The sequence below is a fragment of the Callorhinus ursinus genome, unplaced genomic scaffold (genome assembly GCF_003265705.2).
Source record: "Callorhinus ursinus isolate GAN/ISIS: 27379988/994484 unplaced genomic scaffold, GSC_fseal_2.0 scaffold10, whole genome shotgun sequence".
NCBI classification, from domain to species: Eukaryota; Metazoa; Chordata; class Mammalia; order Carnivora; family Otariidae; genus Callorhinus; species Callorhinus ursinus.
The window spans coordinates 53792898-53813134 of record NW_027397072.1 but is presented as its reverse complement, the minus strand read 5'-3'; the positions used below and the strand labels follow the sequence as shown (position 1 = coordinate 53813134).

General features: G+C 42.4%; 1 protein-coding gene across 1 annotated transcript in view; it reads left to right on the top strand.

Moving 5' to 3' along the window:
* The window catches only part of ANTXR1 (ANTXR cell adhesion molecule 1), a 215675-nt gene that overhangs the window by 62613 nt on the left and 132825 nt on the right, over nt 1-20237 (top strand). Inside the window, exon 9 of the mRNA XM_025868548.2 lies at nt 11622-11682. Within this exon, the coding sequence (XP_025724333.1) occupies nt 11622-11682 (61 nt within the window). The remainder of the gene's footprint in view (nt 1-11621; nt 11683-20237) is intronic.

Here is a 20237-nt window from a genome sequence, read left to right as displayed (position 1 = left end):
GTCTTATCCCAGTGTTACAGGTGAGGAAGCTGGGGTGTAGGCAGCTCAGAGAAACTGCCCAAGTCTTCCTGCTCATAATGGTCGAGTGGGGAATTTGAACCGAGGCCTGGTTCCAGAGATCCTGCTCTTTCCACAGTATGAGGCTGAGAACGTCTGAGGAAATGGAAGATCACCACTGGATTACCAGGAGTTGATTATCCAGGGCCTGGATTCAGCAAATCCCGGAATTCTCAGCTTCCACAAACTGGTTCTTGTGTTTTGGTCTCTTCACTGTTCCCCAGCCTTCCCTACTCTAAGGGAGAAGTACTTTTGTGTTAGATTTGTATAATGTTTATTTTTCATGGCATTCTCACCTGTTTCCCATTTTAGTCTCTCAGTGGCAGGACATAGGGAAAAGGCAGAAAGAAATTGACAGCTGTATAGGGCACATGGGTGGCTCAGTTGGTTAAGCGTCAGACTCTTCATTTTGGCTCAGGTCATGATCTCAGTGTTGTGAGATCAAGCCCTGCATCAGGCTCTGGCGCCCAGGACAGACTCTGCTTGAGATTCTCTTTCTCCCTCTCCCTTTGCCCCTCCCCCTGCTCACACATGCTCACTCTCATCTCTTAATTCATTAATTTTAAAAATCTTAAAAAAAAAAAAAGAAGAAATCAACGACTGTAGATCACAGCTGTATTTGGGACAAAACATTGTTCCTTTATCCCAGTGAATATGACCCTATTTTAGCATCATAACAACCCTGTGAAGAAAATGTTCTTATTCCTTTTTTACAGATGAAGACACAGAACCTCAGATAGCCTTCCTGAGAGCACATGGCTGTAAGGGGTGACTCCAGAGCCTGTGCTTTCTCCCCCAGCCTCTATTTCCCTAGGAAGGTAAAAATAATAAAAGCTACCATTCTGTGAGTCCTGAGGTTCTAGACACCGTGCCGATCATTTTACGTAGGCGTCTCATCAGATTCTCACGACCAGCCTTTAGTGTGGATATTGTCCTCCCTTCTACAGAAGTAGCTGCCGTAAGGACAGAGATCCACTAGCTTGTGCAAGGCCGCATGGCAGTGAGCGGTGATCCAGAATAGACTCTGCTGTATCATTAATGCACATGATGGAAATGACCTTAGTGCTCTGCTCAATAATGTGGGTAGACCAGAGAACAGCTCCATTTCAGAGGAGGAGACATGGAGGACCAAAGATGTGAAATGGCTCAATGCAGTTCACACAGGTGCAGCAAAGGCAAAGCCTGACCTCTGCGTGCACGGTGGGTGGGCGGAGGAGCCCACCACTAGGTGGGGAACACGTCTGAAAATAGTGATTTCGGCTCGAAGGATGAAGTCCCCTCACCAGGAGAAGCTGGCTACTTAACACAGCCTGAAAAGAACATCTTTCCTTCCACACATGCTCAAGGACTCTGCCTCCGAGGACAGAAGTCCTACTTGCTTTTGCAGAATACGGTTGATAAATTTTAAGACAGACTTTGGGTGGTTGAAAGATTGTAGCCCTTCAAGCCAGTACAGCTGTAAAGGAAGAAACGATTCTTTCGCTTTCCCTTCTTGTGGCTTCTTCGGGGAATTTCCACTGACCACAACTGGTAAGGGTAGCACCAGCCCTCAGGCGAAAATATGAAGCAAAGGTCCAGCAAGTCTCCAGGGTCTTGGTTTGCCTTTGCAAAAGTGCTGCAGCCAGTGAAACGGGGACCTGCCTGAAGGCTGGTTTCAGACACCACTGACATGGGTCTGCAACTTTGAATCCCAGCGCTTGGCCTGGTTACCATGATGTCAACCCCTCCCCCCAGCTGTCCCCACTTTGTGTGCAGTTGAGGGCAGTGCCTGCTGCCAGGCACATTGTCTATGAGAAGGAGAACCCAGTGCCTGGCACCAAAGCCTGTCCCTCTAGGAATATCTCCCTGGAATAAATATTTCAGCCTGCATCGGGCTTCCTATTAAGCGAAGGTAAAGCCGTGCGTAGAGCATTCCGTGAGTTTGAGCAACAATAAACACGTGTCAAGCAAACACAACTATACTTGCAAGGATTTCTCACGAGTTTTGGCATGAACATCCTGGTTATCAAGGAAGCTGTAAGATCAGCGAAACTGAAGAATAAATCTGTTCCGTGGTGTATATAAAATTGTTTTATTTATGGAAACCAGATTCTGTGATTTCTCCCTTTCCCTCATGGGAACTGGAAGACCTGTACCCCCTAGTCTGGCCCAGGCCCTAACAAAGCTATGACAAAAGGCAAAGCCCGTCTTCCAGGCCTTCCCTTCCACCTACTCTTCCAAGACTCCTCCAGGAACTGCTAAGGGTTGCCCTCCAATCAAAATCCGCATCGTATTCTCACACTCTGGAAAGTACCTAACTTTACTGAACTAACCCTCTTTCCAGAGCTAGCAGAGTGGGAGGCCCAACTCAGCAGCAGTAGCCCTCCTCTTAAGTCAGGCTTGTTTGTGATTGGAAGATACCCCCCTCTCTTCCTTTGCCCCATCTGAATCCTGTCTCAAAGCCTGTCTGGACCTCTAGGCCCAGCTGAGTCCTCTCTTCTTGGGAGTCTGCCCTGGTCTCTCCTCCACCTTGAACTCTCCCTGCCTTGAACCCCAGTGGCACTAATCGTTGGCACCATTTGCCTGGCACTTGGGTCTTCTTAATGCTGTCTGCCGTCCCTCCGGGTCAGATGCTAGCAGGGCCGTCACACAGACTGCCCCATTGTTGTAGTCTTCATGGCGTCTGGTGCTATATGCTTTGCGTACTTTCTCATTACAGAGCAGCCCACAGAGCTGCATAGCATCTGTGACCTGTGTGACAAGTGGGCAGCTCTGTGGCTCCGTTTCTGGTAAAATCCCCTCGGTCCTTCCCCCACCCTCTCTTCCAAGATCATATCTATAAACGATGGCATTTGAGGCTCCGTTCACATTAGCAGGCCTGGACACAAAACATAAATAGAATCAACTGTAGTTTCTGTAGCGAGCAGAAACTCTTTAAAAAACATTGGCCTCCACGATTATTAATTAGACTCAGACTTTGCAGACATTCAGGCCATTTCAACTAAGCTATTATTTGTTTAGCTTATTGAAGAGTCCAAATGTAAGAAAAATTCCCATAGCTTGATGAGGTTACCAAGATCGCGGAGGGGCATGTCCAGTCACTCCTCAGGCCACCCCCACTCCTCCTTCGGTTCCTCCTCCTACTAGGAGTCTGCTAAGACCCACTGGAAAAACGACAGCAGAATTTAGAACAAAATCCAGTGAAACACTGCAGGGTTCAGCTCTCAAAGAGGGCATCTGACTTCGCCAATATTCTGGGGGTTGACAGGCTCATCTTACTAAATAAACCACGTTTCGGAGTTCGCAGCCATCTGAGCTTTCCTTCTGAAAACAGGAAAGGAAAGTGGTTTAGTCGGGAAAAAATGAATTTCCTCAGTTTCAGGAACTTGTTTGTCCTATGCTCCTTCACACCAGACTCACTGAGTGCGAAACGAACTGAGGGAAGAGTTGCATTTATTTAAGTGAGCTGGGTCACCCTCCCACCACCCCCCGGACAAAAACGTTTGCATATTTTGAGGATAAGCTCTATTGTCCAAAATTCAGTAATCCGCTTAAACTGTTTCTTGCATCTTAGAGTTTTCATTTGGTATAATATATGAGTATACGTAAAACCATACATAAATCTTGGAAAGATGAGGGTATGATAGTAGCTTCTTATTTTAAATTCAGATTTGGTAGAACTGGGACGCCTGGGTGGCTCCGTCGGTTGGGCAGCCGACTCTTGGTTTCAGCTCAGGTCATGATCTCAGGGTCGTGAGATCAAGCCCCAGGTGGGGCTCCATGCTGGGCGTGGAGCCTGCTTGGGATTCTCTCTATCCCTCTCCCTCTACCCCTCTCCCCGCTACTTGCACTCTCTCTCTCTCTTAGAAAAAAATAAATTAGATACATAAATAGATAAATAAAAATAAACACTTTGTCAGAGATCAAATAAAGTCAAAATTCATGGAGACAACATTGCCAGTCCTGAAGGCATGGATGAAACAGTTGTATGTCCCAAGCGGCCAGGCATTTTCTAAAAGCAGTTGTCCCCAGGCTTATCCAATGTGCATTCCGCTATCTGCCACAATAGGTGGCCTTCTGTGGGAGCCTGAGTCCCATCCCCCAAGCCCAGACCTCTCCATTTTCCCAAGTAAAGGGGTCAAGGCCTTTTACAAAGTAGTCCAGTCCAGATCTTAGACACGGGGACATGATACACCTACAGCATTTTTGGTGTAAGCCATTAAAAAAAAAAAAAAAATAGAGGTGTTGAAATAGGCCATCTGGGAAGGCAATCCCCAAAGATGGTGGTGCTTAATAAGAAAAGGGAGGTGTTAGAAGATGCAGAATATGGCCTTGTTATTCAAAAGACCCTAAGATTGTATATAGAGATAAAGGAAGGCCATAACCTAATATGCTGTAATGCTAGTGTATGAAGCCATACAGAAAATATGCCATTTATTCATTTATTTATTCAATAAATATTTATTAAATGCCTACTATGTGCCAGGTTAGGCATTGTGGATGTAGTGTTGGGTAAAACAAATGCATTCCTCGCCTCTAGACTTCGTAGTCTTAGGAGGAAGATAGATAATGACCAAACAATCAAAATAATAAATATATAATTATCAACCATGATCAGTCCTCTGAAGGATGGCAGTTTCTACTAAACTATGGATGGATGCAGAAATATTTCATTGGTAAAATCACCAGGCCATAGGTGGGGTGGCAAAATCTATATTAGATTTGAAAGGTGACAGGGAGATTAAGGACAGGTGCCAAGTTTTTGTCTTAGAGAACTACACAGACATAACCAGTCAATAGGTAGTTAACTAACCTTGGGCCAGCCTACCTCAAGCTCCAAACATCTTAAAACCAGAATGTGCTTCCCCATCAAAATACCATCCACTTTTTTCAAAGAAATGGAACAAATCATCCTAAAATTTGTATGGAACCAGAAGAGACCCCGAATAGCCAGAGGAATATTGAAAAAGAAAAGCAAAGCTGGCGGCATCACAATTCCAGACTTCCAGCTCTATTACAAAGCTGTCATCATCAAGACAGTATGGTACTGGCACAAAAACAGACACATAGATCAATGGAACAGAATCGAGAGCCCAGAAATGGACCCTCAACTCTATGGTCAACTCATCTTTGACAAAGCAGGAAAGAATGTCCAATGGAAAAAAGACAGTCTCTTCAACAAATGGTGTTGGGAAAATTGGACAGCCACATGCAGAAGAATGAAACTGGACCATTTCCTTACACCACACACAAAAATAGACTCCAAATGGTTGAAAGACCTAAACGTGAGACAGGAGTCCATCAAAATCCTAAAGGAGAACACAGGCAGCAACCTCTTCGACCTCAGCCGCAGCAACTTCTTCCTAGAAACATCGCCAAAGGCAAGGGAAGCAAGGGCAAAACTGAACTATTGGGATTTCATCAAGATAAAAAGCTTTTGCACAGCAAAAGAAACAGTCCACAAAACCAAAAGACAACCGACAGAATGGGAGAAAATATTTGCAAATGACATATCAGATAAAGGGCTAGTATCCCAAATCTATACTTATCAAACTCAACCCCCGAAGAACAAATAATCCAATCAAGAAATGGGCAGAAGACATGAACAGACATTTCTCCAAAGAAGACATCCAAATGGCCAACAGACACATGAAAAAGTGCTCAACATCGCTCGGCGTCAGGGAAATCCAAATCAAAACCTCCATGAGATACCACCTCACACCCGTCAGAATGGCTAAAATTAACAAGTCAGGAAACGACAGATGCTGGCGGGGATGTGGAGAAAGGGGAACCCTCCTACACTGTTGGTGGGAATGCAAGCTGGTGCAGCCACTCTGGGAAACAGTATGGAGGTTCCTCAAACAGTTGAAAATAGAGCTACCATACGATCCAGCAATTGCACTACTGGGTATTTACCCCAAAGATACAAATGTAGGGATCTGAAGGGGTACGTGCACCCCAATGTTTATAGCAGCAATGTCCACAATAGCCAAAGTGTGGAAAGAGCCAAGATGTCCACTGACAGATGAATGGATAAAGAAGAGGTGGTATATATACACAATGGAATATTATGCAGCCATCAAAAGGAATGAGATCTTGCCATTTGCAACGACGTGGATGGAACTGGAGGGTGTTATGCTGACTGAAATAAGTCAATCAGAGAAAGACATGTATCATATGACCTCACTGATATGAGGAATTCTTAATCTCAGGAAACAAACTGAGGGTTGCTGGAGTGGTGGGGGGTGGGAGGGATGGGGTGGCTGGGTGATAGACATTGGGGAGGGTATGTGCTATGGTGAGTGCTGTGAATTGTGCAAGACTGTTGAATCACAAATCTGTACTTCTGAAACAAATAATGCAAGATATGTTAAGAAAAAAGAAAAAGAAGAAGATAGCAGGAGGGGAAGAATGAAGGGGAGTAAGTCGGAGGGGGAGACGAACCATGAGAGACAATGGACTCTGAAAAACAAACTGAGGGTTCTAGAGGGGAGGGGGGTGGGGGGATGGGTTAGCTTGGTGATGGGTATTAAAGAGGGCACGTTCTGCGTGGAGCACTGGGTGTTATGCACAAACAATGTATCATGGAACACTACATCAAGAACTAATGATGTAATGTATGGTGATTAACATAACAATAAAAATTTAAAAAAAAAACCAGAATGTGCTCTTCACGACAATTAAGACACTAAGAAACGTGCTCTGAAAGACTTTCTGACAGATGCGTGGAAGCAAAAGGGTCCTATACTATGAATGGAAAAAGAGGCTGGTCTTTATTAACGGACACAAAAAAAATCTTTTAACAGGACATGGCCAAGTAAATAAAAATCAATTGTTTATTGGGGAAGGAGGCAGGACAATTAGGAAAAAAAAATTAGGGATGTGTATGGTAAGGGGGGGTTCCTGATAACTCTATGTGAGTATTCACAATTATTTAAGGATTCTTGAGAAATCTCGGCAGAAACTGTGAACTTTATGAAAAAAGACACTAGTTTTAGAAACCGAAAAAATAAACTCTTATATACAACCTGTACAGGTCCACAATAGATTTCACTTTAAATATATTGAATCATTTTTATTACTTGGCAGAGTTCTTTCACATCTGCTTCTCCTCTTACTCCCCCAACAATCTAATGAGATGAGCAAAAGTAACCATACCAGTAGCAACACATCGCATTGCTACAGTTCTTTATGGATTTCAAATGTGCTTCCCTGTTTATATTCTTTTTGAAATCTGTCCAAAAGATGACAGGAAAATATTACTAGCCATCTTTCGGGTTTTTTTCCCAGCAAGTATGATTAAGCAGGAGCCAGTGGTGGGTGATGGGTTAGAAGCATATATGAGCTACTGTCTGCCCAAGAGAAGTAGCAATAATAGTATTACCAAAAGTCATAGTATCCGCTACCATTGTCTGGAACCAAATACATGTCAGACATTCTCCTAAGTGCTTTACTGCTAAGAATGTTCTGAGCACATTTCTTCGTGCCTTATTTTCATGAAGGGCACTTGGTGGCTGTGGCCCAAGGGTTGTTAAATGACTATCTACTGACAAATCACATCTGTCTAGTTCTGTCTATAAGACAAAAAACTTGCCAGTTTTCCTTGATCTCACTCCCTTTCTGACTCTCCAATCCCATGTGAATTTGACCACCGAAGTCCAAATGAATTTACAAGCTAAATGTCTCTGCATTTATATCAATTATTCATTTTACCATCATATAGCCCCGTGAGGTCAGTGTTTCTTAGCCCCCTTTTACAGAAGAGGAAACTGAGCTTTAATAACTTGTCCAAGTCCACATGGGCAGAAAGTGGTAGGGCTCAGATGTGAACATAAATCTATTCAGAGCCCAAATGTATCTTATCTGTCTCCAAAGCCCAAGTTCTTAAGAATAATGGTTACCATTAGTTGAGAACTTACCAGGTTCCAGGCCCTGTGCTATGGGCCGTGCCAGTAGTATCTCATTTAATCTTCCCAACTCAACAACTTTATGCAGTAGGTACTGTTCTTATTCCACTTTTACAAGTGAGGAAACAGAGACTCAGAGAGGTTGGGGAACTTGCCCAAGGTCACACTGCTCATGAGGGAGTTGACCCAAGCAATTTGATTCCGGATTCCAGGCTATACTCCATATATTAAACTGCTCCCCAGAATTAGGATTCAGAAAAGTTAAAGGATATGTCAAGGACCATAGGTCAGGTAAGTACAGAACCAGGGCCAAGACCCACTCCTCACATTGGATTATACTTGAGGCATGTGGTGGTCTTCGCCCAGTCTCCATCAGAAGCCAATGTACTCTCATCTCTGACATCACCCTGACCCTGTGTGAGTCCGTTCCACTCCCTCAAGCAATTTCCCAGTGCTGTATCTGCACCTCTTCCATGGCTACCACTGCCCAAGTGGGGGAAAGATCCTCTGCTCCCCTGCCCCGCAACCCCCATCCAGTCTCCAGACCCTAAGCTGATCTATTGTCTGCTGCAGCTCAGACAGGCTGATTATAGTCTGGGCTACTAATAACCAAGGGAACCCCCCCCAGATCCACCTACTGCCATCGTGACTTCCTACCTTTTGAAACCAGACATTTCAAACTAATAGAAGCCACAGTCCCAGACAAATCCTGCCCATCCCCCTCACTGATAAATTTTGCTCTATTGGCTACAATGCATCCCTTCCAGATGTTTTAAGTTAAGATTGGGAAAGCTGTGTTTTTACTGGATTGAATCACAGTGCTTGGCTGACATTTTTTGGCCCTTCATACACTCCTTAGATTTATCAACTAATTGCAGACACTCTGAGAGAATAATACAGCATGTGTTTATTATGACAAAACCTGCTAGTGTGTCTTTGTGGTCAGAGATTCACGGGTGTTTCCTTTACCAACCTCTGGTTAAGTATTAAAGTTAGTTCAAAGTCAGGAACTTACATGGATGAAAATTTCATTTATGTGTTTTGATGGAGTTTGGGAATGGGGACAAGATAGATCCAATAGCTCAATTTTTATTCTGGGATTATTTTGAAATCTTTAGTTGTGGATGATAAAATGATTTATTAAGAGATGCCAAGTGCCTGAGGAATTTTATTCAAAACATAAAAAAAATAGCTTTGTGTTGTTCTAATGCCACTGTTTACTAAGTTTCTCCATATGGGTTAATTCTGTTTCTTCTGATGTGTCCTGTTTGGAGATTTGTGCCTAAGGACATGCGGAAGGGTGGCTACCTCCCTCAGTCAAGGCGGCCAGGGCTGAGGTGGCCCTTCAGGCAGCAAACTTGGTTGGGAGAGGGTGTGGACAGTCCTCACTGTCCAAGTAGGACAGTTGTCTTTTGGGATATGAGTCCCTGCACACTAGGATTCTGGCAAGCCCTTGTCCTAGGACATTGCTACCTACATAAGAGACCTAAAGGGCTGGATAAACCATTGGAATGGGGAGGACGGAGAAGCCAGCAGGGAAACCCGGATGCCCCACGTAGATCCTTGGGGTCCCTGATCCCAATTCAGAATGACAATGAAGGGAACTCAGGAACTCAGGGGTAATACCAGCTCCCCAGGGCCAGGTGTGTGAGGACCACACGCTCTACCCGAGATGGGCACAGATTTGGGGAGTTCGGTGCATGTGTGCTCTGCTGTCGGAACAGGCCCTGGCACCAGTGGGGATCTGACTCTATCCCTGTGTTTGAAGTGCGGGGTGGTGGGTGGGTGGCTGGGTAAACCAGAGGCCAAAGATATTAGGCAAGTGCTGACAAAAAGGAACAAATTGCTCCCTACTGTGGCATCTTGTAGAAGCTGAAAACAAATAGAGGAATCAAAGTATGAAAATGCTTTTAAATTGTACAAGAGTGGGAAGGAATGTCAGGAAAAGTTAGCTGGAAACCTGAATTTTAGAATTGTCAAAAAAAAGAAATAGTGCTTCTTACGACTTTTGCGTCTGTAGACTTACCTAAAACACATGGTTGTGAGAGAGCCTGTTTCAATAACTACATTTTAGTGTGTTGTCTTCTGTACATCAGATAAAGATTTTCTGAAGCATGTTCTTCATTTCCTTTCACAATGCTTCTCTATGAGGACGCCCAGCTTTCTCTCTGGAATGGGTAAATATTATCTCTTCTGAGAAACTGATTTGTTTTTATTCCACTGATTGAGAATCTCATAAATATTGCCTGACCTTCTTCTCATTTGCTACTAGAAAGCTTAGAACTAAATCCACGAGCCACTCCTAGCAAGGAAATAAGCTCTTCACAGTATATTTTTTCTATGCTATTCTCACTCCTTACCTCTTCTTCCCCTTATTTTTCCTTTAACCCATATCCTCCGCTTTTGCAATTTATTGTATCCTTCATTTGATTGTATCTTGTGGTGTCTGTATCACTTCAGCTGGGACAAAGAAGCATATATAAGTACATCAGTGCAAATAAACGGGTGTTTCTCTATGCTAAAAGATGCTTTTTTTCTTTTCTACACTTTAAATGTTATAATTTCACTATTAATTCCTTCAACAAATGCTCCTTTCATAAATAGAGAAATGGTTTCCTTCAGCCCTCTGAACCACCTCAATTTCCAAATTAAGTAAGGCCCAAATAAAGAGATTTCATTTGCTTGGTAAATTAACTCAGTGTCCTATACTTGTTTAAAATGCTTGGATGAAGTTTGAGAATCAGTATTCAGCAAGACACGGGTTTCATAAATGGTGGAGAGAAGCTTACACCCCACCAGGCAGATATCCTGCTTTGGCCCAAAGCGGCCTTGATTAACTCCCTGTGCGGTCATGGGGTTGGTTCCTTGAAACTCTCCTCTCAGCCCTACAAGACGCTCGTCTGGAGAGAAGAGTGCATTTCCATTTAAGTAAGACTATCAGGGTCCAAAGAGTGAGGCACAACAAGCAGCCTTCAATGTCCTCTCCCGAAACATCTTTCCAGGCTTTTCTAACAAAAAGGGGAACTCTGAGTAATCAAAAAATGATTCTCCATCCTACCTCTCCAGCTTTAACTATTATCACTCTTATTTCTACTTTTCCAGCTCCTTTTGTTCCAGCTAAAGAGGTTTATGTATTTCTACTTTCTTGCTTTTGCTCATGCCATTCCTTGCCTGGATCCCAACCCCCCCCAACCCCCTCCTCTCCACTTGACGGAGTCCTACCCTCAGTGCCCACAGCTCCCGTGAAGCCCTTCCCAATGTGCCAGCCCTCGGTGATTTTCCTTATGAACTCTGCAGATCCCACCATCTGCCCCTTCACCCTGGCAGCTACCTCAATGACAAACCATCATTATTTATCTTTTCTAGTTTAAGTCCCATTTCCCTGACCAGATGTTAAACCTCTCCATAACCAAGATTGGCATATCATAGACTCAAGAAGTATCTGCTGAAAGAACAAATGAATGAATAATTCTTATGGCTTTGGGGACACCCAGAGGCATCTAGCACAATGTTGGCTCATTAAATGTTTGGTGTTAATAATATGAGTAAAGATGTTACCACCCATCCACCCACTACAACATAATGTCCTTGAACCTACCTGTCTTGGTAACTAAAAGCAAAACCCTGCTTCTAATAAAATAAGCTGTGCTTTGACTTTTTGATTTCCTCTCTTTCTAGATTTTGAAGAAGTCCTGCATCGAAATTTTAGCAGCTGAACCATCCACCATATGTGCAGGAGGTAAATTAAGTGCTAAAGGGTCTCATACAAATGATGGTATTTTGAATTCACATCACATTTATTTCATTGGCGGGGAGGTGGGGAGACAGGGCAGGAAGGGGGAGGGTGGAAATAGGAGTAGAAATGGCTAAAAAAAATTTGCTGCTAGGGAGAAAAAGAAAGGAAAAAAGCAACATGTCAGTTGTTTGAAAAAGTCTGTCCAAATCCTCTTCTTTCATGGGAACTAATTGCGAGAGTATTGCAGAAATACTGGATTCCCATACATCACCACCAACATCCTGCTCTGAAAAGAAGTGGAGCTGATCCAGGAGAACCTGTTAAGAAAAAGAAGTGAAAAATCTTACCTTCTCAAATTTGACAAAAGCATATGCTCACATGTTCCCAGTGCCAGGGCCTTATAGGAGGTCTTTGCAGTGAGGAGCCTCAATTAGGGTTCATTAGCTCAAGGTAAATCCACCTCTCCTATTTGTATAGGTCCTTCATTTTCAAATAATTAGATAATAGGGAAGTTCCTTAATTATGCAATTACCCCATTCATAAAGAAAACCCAGACTTGCAGTTTAGCAACATGCAAACTGGATATGTTGCAACCTCATAGCGAATCAGAAAGTCTGAAGACAATTAATACAATTCCTGTTAATTCATAACATAATCAATTCCCCTTTTGTAGGGTTCCTGCAGACAAAGACTCTTATCTGCCTAACAGAGTACCTGGCACTTAATACATGGTCAGTCAATGAATGTTGGCTTAATGCCTCGATTCATTATTTCTTCAACAAACAATGCACTGATTTTTGCCTATTTGACCCTTATTAACTCCTTTCACTTAACTGTAAGAAATTAATATCGTACCTTTGAACTATCTAATTAAAATGAAGCAAAATCAGAAACTGATGGCCAAAGATAGAACAAGGCCAAAATAAAAACCAAATCTCCACCAGCTGGACAACAGAAAAATATCTTCCAAAATAATTCTTGAATCAAAGAGTAGTAAAAACCAGCATCTCCTTTATATACCATTGAGATGTGAGACGATAAAGACACCGCATATATAAACTTGATGAATATGGCACAGAAATACCAGAGTCCACAAGAGCAAATTCATAGATTGTAATGTTTCTTACGAAATGGAAAAGAAAAAAAAGTAATTAAGAAGTAAGTAAAAGATTTTTTTTAAACTAAGGAAATATAAGAAAAAAGGATTAAAATGCATTAATGAATTTAAACAGATGAAAGCAATTCAACTGACAAATCATTGCAAGAGCTATTTCTTCGGTAGAACCAATAAAATAGGCAAATCTCTGGTCAGTCTGATCCAAGGAAGCTTTCTTTAGATATTTTTTAAATCTCTGGCTTATCTGCAATACTGCGTGTTTTACAGACCAGCTATAATTTCCTGCCTCAGAGTAAGCACTTCTATTTCCTTTATTTTTTATGAAGAAAAAATTAATACAAGGCACGATAAAGGAAGCTAGCCCTAGCTTTTGAAAAAGACAAGCTCCCACCTCTCTTGAATGAGAATCCTCAGGATTAAAACATGCTATTTAGAGAATAACTTACAAAGGGGAAAAGGAAACTTCCAAAAGATACCCTGACACCAGAAGTTCTACCATGGATTTCCCCGAAGATCTATTGCTGATCATTCTCTGGAGTAAGTGGCTTTCCCGAAGCACTGGCACCCATTTCATTGCCCACGGCAGTGAACACCTGTCAGGTAGACCTGAGCATACCCGCTCTGTGCTTTTCATTAGGCTACTGCGAAGACCCAGGGATTTACATGAGAGTGCTTTGAAAAGCACAAACTGTTTTACAGAACAAGGTGGCATTATCATCAACATCATTGTAGTGAGGATTGAAGGTCAATGTGAGAATCCTGATGTTGATAACATATCCAGATAAGAAAAACATGCCTGTGTGTTTCTCTACTGAAACAGAATTGGGGAGAACACTGATAAATTCTAGAGTACCTGCAAAATGATTAACTCAATATGTGCTGGACGCAAAAGGAAACAGGAAGTAACGGAATGTCCGCATTTCTAAAATATCATGGTGGGACCGAGCCCTAGAAAAATCTGTTGAAAAAGGTGAAATTCACTTTCATCAGAAGTCTTTCTGCTCAGCCCCACCCCTCTCTGTGAATTGCATTCCTTCCCGGGCCCCCAGAGCAGCCCCTGCTGCGGAGCTCCACCCAGGCCTGTCCTGCTCTAGACGCCATGCTGACAATTGCATTCCCCCAAGACAATGATCTCAGTTGGCTCTCACCGACAGCTCACCATCAGCCGTGGTTCTGACAGCAAACTGAGCTCTGAGAGAGGCAACGAGATAATGCACTGGGTGGACAGCAAACCTGAGATCCAACACAGATCTTTATAGGTCGGTCAGTCTGCAAAGTGGGACAAATGCCAAGTGTGGAATTTGGGTTCAAATGCCAGTTTAGGAAGACCCGACTTAGTAGCCGTTCTTTCAGGGAAAAAGAAAAAACAAGGAGAAAGATAGCTATCTTGATAGCCAACAAGAATACCTCTGAGGGGAAAAAATGTTGACATAATCTTTTGAGTGTATCAACAGCCATCCAGTGTCCAGGTTAAGAGAGCTAATTTCATGTCCTATTATTCCATGTTCAGACCATGGCTCCAAGTCCCACATTTTAAAAATGCCACTGACAAAGGCATGCCCATAGAAGAGGAGATGGTGGATCTGGAAACAATGCTAAAAATTAATTCTATGACTCTTTCTTTCCCTTCCTCCCTTCCTCCCTCCCTCCCTTCCTTCCTCCCTCCCTCCTCCCTTCCCTCCTCCCTCCCTCCCTTCCTTCCTTCCTTCCATTTCCTTGCTTGCTTTTTTCTTTCCTTCCCTTTTTCTTTTCTTCCTAGCCTCCTTCCTTCTTTCTTTCCATCAATTCTTAGTGTCTACGATGTACCGAGCAATATGAAAAGACATGAGTACACAAATGCAGAGAGCTTGCTCCCAACCACCCATGAAACTCACGGTCTGCTCTGGAAGATAGTCCTGTGTGCAGATAAAGTACAAACCACACGTGAGACACAGTAGCAGAGAGCCACTCAAAGAGCAGCAGGAGTGGTAATGAGATGTTGGTGGAATGAGGAAGGACTGAAGTAACCACGGAGATTTACACACAGAATGGAGACACTTCCAAGAGCATCTTCAGATATTTACAGAATTCCCATGTGGAAAGGAGTTATTATGCTTATGATGTGTAGCTTCAGGAGACCACCATGGAGAAGCTGGGAAGGAAATCAGGGAGGCAAATTTTGGCTTAACACATGGAACATTTACAACTAAAACTTCCAGCAGTGGAGTGGATGGTCTGAACTCTCCACCCGTAGAGTTATGTGAGCAGTGGCCATCTGTAACCATATGCAATCCCCCTCTGGATGTTCTTTATAACTTTAAGTTTCCAAAGTCTTAATTCAATTTCAGCTAAGGCATTAATGGCTGATTTTTTTTAAATGGCAAAGAATCCAGTATACCTGGAACTATTTTGCATTTTAACAGGAAGTCTTAATGGGGAAAGGGAGTAAGGAGAGTATCTAATCTGCTCTAATGAAAAAGAATTTCATTCAATGTCATGAGTTTAACTATTTGGAGAGAGAGCCTTCCCAGAACTCCTCCACTGCCAGAAGTTATAAATGGGCAGCCTACAAGCCCTCTCTGCTCTGCACACAGTTTCTTTCTGATCCACACTACATTTAAAAACAAACAAACAAACTTAAATTTATTGCTACCATTTAAAAATCTGATTTTATCTAAAAATTCAGATTTCCCCCTTGTCTTGAAAAATCGAATCTAGCAACACTGGGCCTGCATTTATTGCAAGATGATGATTACTGGAGACTGAATAACTTCTCTTTTTAAAAGAAGCATGGACTCTTTCCAGTTCACCATACTCCCCCCGCCATTCCCTATTACACCCCAATACCCAGGCCAAGCATATGGTTACTATTAGCATGGTGCTTATGTCTGTATTTACTGTATTTACAGTTCCTGTTCCAAAACATGTAGGGAGAGAGGTAGGGAGAGCCTTTCGGGCACCTTTGACATTACCTCCTTTTTAAATAGTGCTGCTTCTCTTTTAAAAGTTTCCTAATTAAATATTTTTGCCGATTAGCCTCTGTAATTAGGAGAGTTGCCCCCTTGTTAGATTGGCCTTGCCTCGTTTAGCTCCTCTCCAGGAAACGCGCCCTTTGCCGGAGTCTTACTTCCCTCTGGTCCCACTCGGTTTGCCTGAAACTGGAATCGCTCACAGTGTTCTCTGTAAGCAAGTTCTCCAGGAAGGAGCTAATTGGAATCAAGTGTGCAACCTGCCAACTGTTCTACACATGAAGTTGTTGCAGTCCAGACACAGAAGGAGATTATATTTAGCTCCTCGCATTGTCATTTCAGAAGCAATTGTACCATTCCTACTGTGTTGTTTCCCACTGTTGGTGGTAAAACTGGGCGGGTTCGCACAGAAAGAAGGCGGTTTTAGGCCTCCTGTTTACCATTTGGCCTTAGATGCTTAAAACAGAGACTTTTAGGCAACATCGAACGTGGTTTCATTTCTTTCACATTTCATTATTTCTCAAAGAGCTCAGGCGTGGCCCTTAGGCACCTCTTTAGAATGGCTTGTTTAATCCTCTGCTTGGTCCCTTCCTTTTCATTTAAAGATGCTCCTGTTTGGAGGAACAACTCTCATACACTGTTAGTGGAAATGTAAAATGACACAATCACTTTGGAAAACAGTCCTGACAGCTTCTTTAAAAATGAAACATACTCCTATCATCTGACCTGGCCATCCAACCCCCAGGTATTTATCCAAGAGAAAAGGAAGTCTATGTCCAGACAGAGACTGGCACACAGATGTGTATAACTGCTTCATTTTCAATAACCAGAATCTGTGAATAACTCATGTTCATCAACAGGTAATAGATAAACAAATTGTGGTTTATCCATACAATGAATGATATCAGCAATAAAAAGGAATAGACTATATATGAATCTCAATAATTATGGGCGAGTTTTAAAATAATTACACTTGGGGGGCGCCTGGGTGGCACAGTCGCTTAAGCGTCTGCCTTCGGCTCAGGTCATGATCTCAGGGTCCTGGGTTCAAGCCCCGCGTTGGGCGCCCTGCTTCTCCCTCTCCCTCTGCCTGCAGCTCCCCCTGCTTGTGCGTTCTCTCTCTCTCGCTTTCTCTCTTTCTCTGTCAAATAAATAAATAAAATCTTAAAATAAATAAATAAATAAAATAATTACACCAGGTAAGAGAATCCGAACAAAAAATGTGCTTACTGTATGATGCCATTTACATAAAATTCTAGGTCATGCAAAATAATCTTAAAACAGCAGAAAGCAGATCAGTGGTTGCATGGGGATCAGTGATTGTTCGGTCCTGGGGAGGAGCGGGAGTGAGAGATTACTAAGGGGCACTTGGAAACTTTTGAGAGTGACGAATGTGTTCACTGTCTTGATTGTGGTATTGTCCCATGACTGCATACGTATGTCAAAACTTGTCAAATTATATACTTTATATGCAAGTTATTATATGTCAGCTATACCTTACTTCACTAATGCTGTTATAACTAAACAGCTATAAAATTAAAAAGTTCTAGAATAAGTATCAGAAGACACTTAACACACATCAGTCTCTATTATATGTTTCATGTCACATTAAGCATCTAATAGGAAAGCAAATTTGAATTAACTCACAAGGTGAAACATTAGTAGCAATAATTTTGCACAAAAGTCTAAGGTGACTAGAGCAAATGGAGAATATACAGATGTCTCATTTTCAGATACAGTGAATAATAGGTGATCTTTATTGAGGTCATCTCAAAACTATGTTTTCCACCTTTCAAAAAAAAAAAAAGGAAAAGAAACAAAAGGAGGGAACAGAATAGAATAAGTTTATCCAACTATTCACACACTTTATTTTTTTCTTTTTTTTAATTGAGCTATAACTCATATACCATAAAATTCACCCTCTCAAAAAGTGCAATTCAGTGATTTTTATTATATACACAAAGTTGTAGAACCATAACCACTATCTAATTCCGGAATATTTTCATCACCCCAAAAAGAAACCTTATTCCCATTAAGCAGTGACTCCCCATTTCCCCTTTCCTCCAGCCCTGGCATCTGCCAGTTGATTTTCTCTCTCTATGGATTTGCTAAACTTTTCATACGGAAATGAAATGGAATGGAATCATACATTATGTGGCCTTTCATGTCTGGCTTCTCTCATTTGGAATAATGTTTTCAAGTTTCATCCATGTGATAGCATGTGTCAGAACTTGATTCCTTTCACGGGTGAATAATATTCCATTGGGTGAATACCATCTTCATCAGTTGATGGACATTTGGGTTGTTTCTACTTTTTTGCTATTGTGAATAATGCTATCATGAACATACACGTACAAGTTTTTGTGTAGACATACATTTTCAGTTCTCTTGAATATATACGAAGGATTGAAATTTGTAGGTCATAAGGTTACTATATATTTACTTTCTTGAGGAGCTGCCAAATTGTTTTACCAAGCAGCTGCAGCATTTTGCATTTCCAACAGCAAGCTATGAGGGTTCTAATTTATTCACCAACACTTGTTTTTGTCCATTCTGCTTATTACAGCCATTCAAGTGAGTATGGAGTGGTATCTCGTTGTGGTTTTGATCTACATTTCCCTATTGATTAATGGTGTTGAGCATCTTTCCATTCATTGACTTTATGAAACCTCAGAAAATAAGCAGGATTAGACCTGACCATACATGAATAAAGGACGACCTTCTCCTTCTTCTTTATTCCGTTTCTATACCAAGATATGTCACTAATTTATTCAGCCAATACTGAGGCTGACTCAGCCCTGGGTTAGGCACAGTCAAAAATTTTAAAGAAACAGAAATGATGGCCTCTACCATCAGGAAGTTTAAATTATAATTGAGAATAAAGTGACGAAAGAATCATAATAAACATACACCTCAAAGAATATATATCTTAAAACATTGGATCAAAGATCATTTTCAAGTAGAAATTCCTCCCTAAAGCCCTCCAATCCCTCGGCACTTCTTGTAGGAGCAGTCACCCAACAGGCAAATTGCCTAAAAACACTTAGCTTTACATATTGTGAAAGGTGGGTTTAGGGCTTTCCGGATACATGAACTTAAATCATCTGTCCTGGTTCTGGTGTGTCCTGGTTCTCACTTGCTGGCAGATTCAGGAGACAGAGTTTTGTTACATAACTTGTATGTGTGACGAGCTGACATTCCAGTCGGGCTGCAGGGTCAGACGTTTGGGCTCTTCTGGAAACCAAATGTGCACAGGAGCACAAAACCATACCCAGCAGGGTGGGAGCGCGCCTCTGCTCTGCTGTGCTTCCATGAGCATCATTGCCCCCCATCTTCTCCCCAGGCCCAGAGGGTTAAAATTGTTCCCTTTCCGCCGCGGCCACGTCATGGATTCCGGCTGTCTTTCTTTCTAAACACCCTGAGGTCAGGCCAAGCAGACATGCGGGCAGCCTTTTTTTTTACAGAGGCTTCAGCAGCTGAACTGGTAATGCTAGAACATGGTGTTAGAGAAGAGAGCTTGGCACGGGGCCTGCATTTCCAGAGTCTTGTCTCCTTCCGCTAATGTTTGAGGAAACAAGAGAAGGAGCACAGCAGTGAGGCCGAAAACATGTTGCATCAGCAAAAGTGTCCAATGGCAGATTGCTGGATGTCTGACGTTCAAAATAAAAAGCAGACATAGCTTTCCATAGGCTTTCTATAGGCTTAATGAGTAAATAAGATACAGTAAGATTCTTCCACAATGCTTGACACTTAATAGAATGCTTGTTGAAGCAACTGCGTCATCAGCCACATGCCTGGCAGACTTCTAAAGAAAATTAAGTCCATCCTTCTAAACTTAGCAATCGTGCACATGCATCAACATGCATATGTTAATCCTTAATATTCATAGGACTTGTGATCCTGAAAAACCATTTGCCCTCGACCTTAACTAAAGCAGTGAACACTTGGATACTCCCTGTTTTGCTTACAAATTACATGACCTTGGGCAAGTCATTTAAAATGTCAAAATCTCAATTTCCTTATTGTTAAGGTCCTTTGTGCTTCCAAAAAGCATTCTGTTCTAATTTGTATTCTTTGTGGCACATACAGTACCTCCGGGTTCTCTTGCTTGGGTTTCAATTTCTTGCTTCTTGCTTCCCCATCCGGGCCAGCCCCACTTTTCTGCAAACTTGTCTAAAACTAAAATAAAACAAACCTTTTAAAAATCACAGCATCAGTCTCTAAATTGGTCACACGTCAAAGACGATGAGGATCCATTTCAGCATAATGGCCGAGTCCTAAGGGCATGGCATGTGATGCCCGGCACACCTGGATCCCCACTCTGCTCTGACAGCTACAAGCCGTGAGATCTGGGACAAATGGCCGAACCTCACTCGGCTCGGTTTTCTCATTTGCACCTCCCTGGGCTGTGGTGAGGCTGAAATGATGTTGGACATAGACAAGGCTTAGCACAGGACTTGGCACCCAGTGAGGGAGCCGTTAGTAACCGGTAA